Source organism: Charadrius vociferus, unplaced genomic scaffold (genome assembly GCF_000708025.1).
Source record: "Charadrius vociferus isolate BGI_N301 unplaced genomic scaffold, ASM70802v2 scaffold11, whole genome shotgun sequence".
Classification (NCBI taxonomy): Eukaryota; Metazoa; Chordata; class Aves; order Charadriiformes; family Charadriidae; genus Charadrius; species Charadrius vociferus.
In genome coordinates, this window is record NW_009646846.1 from 29,793 (window position 1) to 37,776 (window position 7,984).

At 42.0% G+C, this 7,984-nt stretch overlaps 1 protein-coding gene across 1 annotated transcript in view; it reads left to right on the plus strand.

Moving 5' to 3' along the window:
• CLN5 (ceroid-lipofuscinosis, neuronal 5) overlaps positions 1–7,592 on the plus strand; it is an 8,256-nt gene extending 664 nt beyond the window's left edge. The window contains exons 2-5 of the mRNA XM_009894031.1: positions 404–536; positions 1,919–2,084; positions 3,256–3,481; positions 7,034–7,592. Coding sequence (XP_009892333.1) covers positions 404–536; positions 1,919–2,084; positions 3,256–3,481; positions 7,034–7,545 — 1,037 coding nt within the window. The 3' untranslated portion in view covers positions 7,546–7,592. The remainder of the gene's footprint in view (positions 1–403; positions 537–1,918; positions 2,085–3,255; positions 3,482–7,033) is intronic.
• The last annotated feature ends 392 nt before the right edge of the window (positions 7,593–7,984 follow it).

Sequence of the window (7,984 nt, forward strand, 5' to 3'; positions counted from 1 at the left end):
GAGCCGAGGAGAGGCGCGTTCCGGCCGGGCCCGGCTGCCTGCGCCGAACCGCCGCCTCCGCCTCCTCCTCCTCGGCCCGTCAGCTTTCTGCTTGTTTTGTTTGTTTGTTTAATTTTCAGACTAAAAAGACTATGAGTAGCTCCCCCTTTTTAATCACGGGGGTATGTGTCATTTATGCGGTATTGGGTGTTTTTACCTCACAAGTGTGAGGGAACGGGTGTCCTGTCCCTGGCCTACAGCTGCGCTGGCTCTGCGGCCCTTGCTCTAAAGATGCTCCTTTAATTCCTGTTTTAGCATAGAAGCCGCAATGGGGAAGTCAGGCTACAATTTGTTTTAATTTTTTAGATTTAGGTTTACTTCATACTTTCGTTGAAATGGTATAAAGTTCCGTTTGCCACCTCAGTTCCCAAAGAAGGCCTGGTGCTGGTGGGGAAAGCAGAAGAGCGCGTGTTTCCACCTTCTGCTGAAGCAAGTAGCTGCGGCTTCGGTTACGCTGAGGAGACGAGCCTCTTCGGGAGAGAAATGAGCCTCTTCAGGCTCTGCACAAAATACCTCTGTGTTTTGTGTGGGCTTGCTGTTTGTCAAGGGAGGTGTTATAGTTTAACTGCTGGCTAATGCGCGGCTGAAGTTTTGAAAGCCTGTTGTGTAATTCCTAGCAGTTCAATTTGTATCAGGTGACGCCTGAAGGAGCCTATCTTGGCAGTCACGGGTCGTTGAGGGTTTTTCAGCAAGTTCAGTAGTCGCAAAGCTGGGTCTCGGGTTGGTCAAAATTGGGAGTACAAGCCTGTCAGCGTGAGACGCTCAGAAACGTGTTGTTTTAATGTATCTTAACATGCTTGTCACCTTCTTGTCACATGCAAGGTGCAGTGGAAATTGAAAATTTAAGATGTGGAGTTTAGAAACAGATCTTAAATATGTGGCTGCTGTAAGTCTTTGTTTTCTGTATGTTCTTTTTCCAGCCATACTCTTTTTTTTTTTTTTTTTTTTTATTTCTTCCCCCTGCCCCTGGACAAAACAGAAGCAGACATAGTGAAGTACCCTGCAAACTTAGAGAAGTAGTCCACAGGGAAGTCCACTGGCCTTACTATGGCTCAGGAAATCCTGTGTCCCTGAATCATCTCATAGCTGTGGTATTTGTGCCATTCAATAGCCCTGGGCAACTAAGTGTGTTTAGACTCTTGGGCTGTGGTCTGGGCAAGCTGTGTACACCAGTCTGTCTTGGTAACAGGAATATAGGAACCTTGTTTTAAGTAAAATACTGTGAGTGAATTTAAAGGAAATTGGGAAAGGAAGACTTGTCAGAAGGGTTTTTGCTGTTTGTATATAGTGCGATATGTAAGCAGATTTGGTCTTCAGTTTTTGAGGTTTAATAGGAATGATGAATGGAAATGGTGATCGTAGGTTCTTAGGCTTCTTTATCTAATAGAGGAATAGAATATTTCTTTCTGATATTGGTAATATTCTAGAGTTAAAACAACTCCATCTGGGAAGCTAATACTATAGAATAGTTTCCTGGAGCAAACTGGTGAATCCCTGTGTAGAGAAACTGCTAGGAGGACGTTTTTGAGGCAGCTCTCAAACCATCCTCTACGCAGCATCTGTGTGTCTCTGATTTTGTTGAGTATGTCACCCTTTGTAATCTGCGTCATGCCCACTCCTTAGCTATCAGCACTGTGTACAACATGACTGGCATTTGCAAGTGTCGAGTCTGTAAGTCCTGTGTCTGCTGACATGCACCTTGGCAGCTTTATGAACTTGCGTACTCCACATGTTGCAGTGTCTGGATCACAGAATCTATCTCTTTGGGGGTGGCTGCACACTTGAGCTCTCCCACTGAGGTCCTTAGGAAGCCATGAGGCAGTTAGTCCAGCTGTGAAGCTGTACTTATCATTCTGTGTGCTTCTCTTTCTCAACACAGGCGCTTTGATTACCGTCCAAAAACTGATCCTTACTGCCAAGCTCGTTACACCTTCTGTCCCACTGGCTCTGACATTCCAGTTATGAAAGAAGAGGATGTCATTGAAGTGTATCGATTACAGACTCCAGTATGGGAATTCAAATATGGGGACCTACTAGGACATTTGGTAAAGTGGCGTTTTTGTTTAACGAGGTTATAGTGGCAAATTCAGCTGAACTCAACAGCAGTTGTCAAGAATGGGAGCTGTAAGGCTGGGATATGCTTGTATGGAAGAATACTGGAACACACAAGCTAGGCTACCTATAGGGAGGATACCCAAGGAGCTGTATGTTTCGAATAAAAGTTACAGAATTTAATTCAGCTAAAGAAAAGAGCATGGTCAGCACTTCTGGTGGGTTTGAATGTGTTCCCGCATGGAGCTGTGCATTGGGAGTGTTTTATATGAACACACCATTACATTTTGGGTGTCTTTTTTTCTGCATTAGCACTGCCTCAGGAAAATACATTTGTTTGTCCCCTTATGTCAGATGAAATGCTCGCTTAGTGTAATAACTTTTCTGTTGTTAAAAACCTTTGTATTTTCATGAACATGGATATCTGTCAGAAAGCTGGTCAGAATGGTGGATCGTGGGGAGTTGGTTGCTTTTAGGGTTGTCTCTAATGTTACGATCAGTATTGAATTAAAGTCTCCATTCATGGAGTCATGCAAATATGAAAGAGTCTCAACTCTAGTAATATTTATAGCTATAGCAGTAGCATAATTAAGCTTCAAAGCATGATCCCTAATGAATAAAGAAATACTACTGAACATGAAATAGCAACATCAAAACCAAGCACACAGAGTCAAACGTGGAAATAGCATGAAATATCATAATCTCAGTTGTTAAACTAAGGTTCAATTTATTTATTTACTATACAGCTTTTAAAATAAATATTTATCTCATTCCTTTTGTGGCTTTCCTACTAAGATCTGGTTTTGGTAACTCAGTTCTGCTCTTTATTTCTTTCATACCCCTGTGAGGTTAAGCATTCAAAAGTAAGCTTGAGTTTTGATGGTGAGCTCCCACTGGATATCTGCCTCCAAATAACATAATTTACAACGGATGGATATACAAGCGCTAAGACAGTGTGACTCTGCGATAACAGTATGTGCGTGATACAATCTAGTATGTTATCCATTAGTGCTACTGAATCCAAGATGTTATAGTAACCCCTTCTCCTCTTCTCATCCTGTTACACAACAGCTCGCAAGTCTCTTATCTTCTGTACAGGTCAAGCTGAAGTCCTTTTTTTTTGTTAAAATTTTGGCTTTTGGGGCTTTTCTTCTGCTTTTCCAGAAAATTATGCATGATGCTGTGGGTTTCAAGAGTTCTCTGACAGGCAAAAACTACACAATGGAGTGGTATGAGCTCTTTCAGCTTGGGAACTGCACATTTCCACATCTCCGACCTGGCATGGATGCACCATTCTGGTGTAACCAGGGAGCTGCCTGCTTTTATGAAGGAATAGATGACGCACACTGGAAGGAAAATGGAACTTTAGTTCTCGTGACCACAATATCAGGTAGGTTTCAGATGCTTTGGATGGTGCTAATATCATAAAATGCAGAGTCAGCCTTTTCTTCATGTAAAGCAGCATCTTTTAATTTATGTTTTGTAGGTTAATCGCAATGTTAGTCACTGATGCTAATTTCAGACAAAAATAACTATCTCTGCGCTTTCTTTAATGCAGAAAATGGTATGAGACTGCTGCCTTCTGAACAGCGCACACTGAAGAGTTGTTAAATGAGAGTCATTTGGTGTTGCTGTGCAAAACCACTTCAGTCTCTTGAGTGTAAAAATAGCAAAACAGCTTATACAGAACCATTATGGACTCTTTTCACATGGCTTCATCAAAACAAAGCCTTCTATTGTGAAGTGGCAGATGACTGCTGAGATAGAAAAACTGGTGAATATGCGTACATTACTGAGCAAACAAATAAGGCATATTTAGAAATAGTCTCAAAAATATTAATTTCTATTTCCATCTCCCCCGTTATGTGTTATAAAAACTGTGCAAATATCCCCAGTCTTCTGTTGTGTGTCATAGAACAAACCCAGGATTTATACCTATAAATATGTGGATGATCACCAGAATAGCTTCCTGGTATATACTGAACACTGAAATTCTAAAACAAAAAGGTCATTTAAATAAATCTGGTTGATTACTAGAAATACAGTGAATGATTTATAAAGAGTCCTCTGAGGACTTGGAGAATTGCATTTTGTGTGACTAAATCCACTTACTCATACAAGGCACAATGGGGAGTCAGTTACAGCTTGTGTGATGTGATGCTTTATGTTTGCCCGCTTCCACCTTTAGCGGCTTTGCTGGACTCGGTCTGTAGATAACCTATCCAGTGCTGCTAAGAAATTCTAGGCTATTCTTTAAGCAATGAAGTAAGCCGAGCTGCTTTCGTATGAGTTTATAGCTCATGACTGAAGTCTTTGATGCCTGATATGGTTGGATTCTCTTGTATGAATAACAAGTTAAATATTTTCATACGGTTGTGGAACTTGTAATGCTTCCTGCCCATGTGAATTATTTGGTGCCTAAGAAGGGTGAGGTTATGCTAGTGCCTTGCGGAGGCAGTGTTAGGTCCTCCTTGTCCCTCTTGCTTTCTGTTTCCAGAAGGTAGCATCTGTGAGAGTTTTGAATTGTCTGAATTTGACTAGGAATCTGAAAGTTCCCATGGAAGAGAGTGAATGGATGCAAGTGCAGATGGACAGCGTCCTGAGCTGAACTTGCTTTCTTCAGAGAGCAGGCAAAAAGCATCCCATCTCACAGGAGAGGGCTTTAACGCAGGAGACAGCTGCACCCTCTTTGCCCTAGCAAGATCCTGTGGAGCTGTTTGTCAGCAGTGTAAGAGATCACACTGAGGCATTTTAATTTTCTTTTGAAGCCCATCAGCCAGGTTAATATTACTTAAGGGCATGTTTCTTTTGTGGAAATAGAGCAGGAATATCCAAAGTGTGATTTTTGACTGTCTGGGCATCTTCCAACAGATTATCATGGAACCATGCATTAACCTGTAATATTTTTGTTTAATTTAAGATGTTAAGGCCAGAACTTCATATTAAGTACATCTCGGTCTTGTTAGGAAAAATCCTTTTTAATAATGTGCCTTGCAGAATACACACTAAGAAGCTAATCTGGTAGAAATTGGAGAAGATAAAGGGGAGCTTCAAGCCCATCCACAGTGTATAGTAAGTACAGTTCTTGATACAGATTTAAATGACTTGCTGGTTTATTAACCCAAGTCATGGGCAATTAAAAAAGAACGTATCCAACACATTCACTGAGCAGAATGATTATTAATGTTTACTGTGAAGCCCAAAAGCTCTGAAGTGTGAAGAACAGTTATAATAGGGTAGCCTAGGAGGTGAATGTGCAGAGCTTTAGTTACTCTGAGGTAGTAGCTTGCACACGTGCCTTACCTTAGGGTAAGTGTGAGATTTGTTTACTGTCTGATGAAGAGTAGACCCAGCAATCTGACCTTTGCAGCTTGTTTTGGAGGGAGATGTGTGGTGTGCAGTGCTCTTCGTTGGTCTTGAAGGCAACACTGCAGTGAATTTAGACTTAATGTGAGAGGCTGGTTGTTGTGTGCGCAGTGGTGTTAGTGACATAGATCTGTCTGATGTCTGCCACCCCTGAACTGTGAGGTAACTGCTTGCAACAGTCTTGCCTATCTTTTGGCAGCTACCAAGCCCAATTACTGTGTCCACAGCAGGGATGCTTGCAGCTAAAGAGAGGTCATGGCTTGGAATGCTGTCACAATTGCAAGTTGTCATCTGACTCTGTCTTCTGACGTATCACACAAAAAGAACGTGCAAAATTTGACCGTGCTATGAATGCAGGGTGCTAGACAGATTTGAGTCATAGATAGTTGTACCCTGTGGCCTGTGGAAAGAGAGGGCAGGAAGGGCTAGGCTGAGGTGCAGTGCTAAGATTAAGGAAAAAAACCAACCAACCAACCAAACAAACAAACAAAAAAAAACAAAAGAAGGAAGATTCAGCGTGGAGAAGAGAAAGCTCCATGGAGACCTTATTATGGCCTTCCAGTACCTAAAGAGGGCCTACAGGAAAGCTGGAGAGGGACTTTTTACAAGGGCATGTAGTGATAGGATGAGGGGGAATGGCTTCAAACTGGAAGAGGGGAGATTTAGATTAGATATTAGGAAGAAATTTTTCACTCAGAGAGTGGTAAGACACTGGAACAGGTTGCCCAGAGAAGTTGTGGAAGCTCCATCCCTGGAGGTGTTTAAGACCAGGCTGGATGTGGCCTTGGGCAACCTGGTCTAGTGGGAGGTGTCCCTGCCTATGGCAGGGGGGTTGGAACTCGATGATATTTAAGGTCCCTTCCAACCTAAACCATTCTATGATTCGATGATTAGTACTGTGCTTCAGCTCTGTTTTGGGGAGGCAGATGCATCACATGTCTGGAGCTACCAGAGGGATGACCTGAGTTAGAGATGTCTTCCTCATTCCAGTTGTGAAATCACCAAAATGCTCCAAGCATGTATTCTAAATAAAAAAATCCACAAGGTCTTTAAGTTTACTGGTCTTCACATCCCACTCATATTGTTTGGCTTAGTTCACCTTTGCTGGCTGAGGAGCTGCTCAAACAACAGGCTGTCTCCGTTTAAGGTTTCTTTTGTGGAGAGACATGAAAACTTCTGCTCCGGATCGCTGAATTTAGTTAAAACTTGAGGAAGTGCAGAAACGCCTGTTGCAATCTCTTGTAGATTGTACTACCTGCCCTGTTTGTCTACATGGATAAAACAAAACGAGAAGTATCATGGTTCCCTGACGTTTGGATGTTCTGGCATAGTAGCAGGAAATGGGGCAGAAAAAGAAATTACAGTTTAAATAACTTACATGTAAATATAGTTTATTCAGTGGGGGTATCACTTCTCCCTCCAACCTAAGCCTTGTGTCTTTGTACAGCTAACGGCTAAGTAATGTTGTAGGTAAACTTTTGCAGGGAAGGGAGGCGAACCTTGAAATAGATGAAAAATATTTTGAGTCACGTATTTGTTACCATGTCTCTGTAATACTTATTTTTATCTCTTACAGGAACTATGTTTAATGAAATGGCAAAATGGGTAAAATACGACAATGAGACTGGCATTTACTATGAGACCTGGACAGTTCAAGCAAGTCCCGACAAACAATCAGTAGTGTGGTTTGACTCTTACGAATGCTCTAAATTTATACTGAGAACATACCAGAAGCTAGCTGACTTAGGGGCTGTATTTAGGAAGATACAAACAAACTATACCAGCATAATTTTATTCAGTGGAGAACCGATTTATTTGGGAAATGAAACATCTATTTTTGGACCGCGAGGAAACAAGACATTGGCAGCAGCTATAAGAGACTTCTACTATCCCTTCAAACCTCATCGGACAGTTGGAGAGTTTTTTGTGGATCTTTTTAAAATAATTGATCGTGTCATCTTGAATGGTCAGTTTTACCTCTTCTATAACTTGGAATACTGGTTTTTACCTATGAAGTTCCCTTATCTCAAAATAATTTATGAAGAGGTCCCTTTACCTACTGGAAGCAAAATGTCCTTCGGGGTATAACTGCTTACTGAAGAACTGAACTTGCCCTTATGCCAGAATATCCTTAAGGATTTTGGAGCGCTACCATGATGCTATTAAAGTGTCTATGTTTCACTGCTAGCTGTAAAAGTTGTGTTGGGAAGGTTTTGCTAGACCACATGAAAGACTATGCCTTTTTTTTCTTATTACCTTCACAATACATTCATGAATGATTCAGTGTCTCTGACGTGGCCACCTTCTGTGTAACCGTGGACACCTACTGCCTGAAGGTAGGCTGATGTGGCTCCTCTTGGCGAAACTGTGCAGTGCCAAAGGGTGGATGGGAGACCACCTGCCTGCTCTGGTCTCAGACACACTCTACATACATGGCCACGTGGTGACAAATAGTATCTGGCCACCCACAGAGATGGGACACAAGCGTTACAAGGACCTTCTGGTTTGAGCAACTCAGCTGTCCATG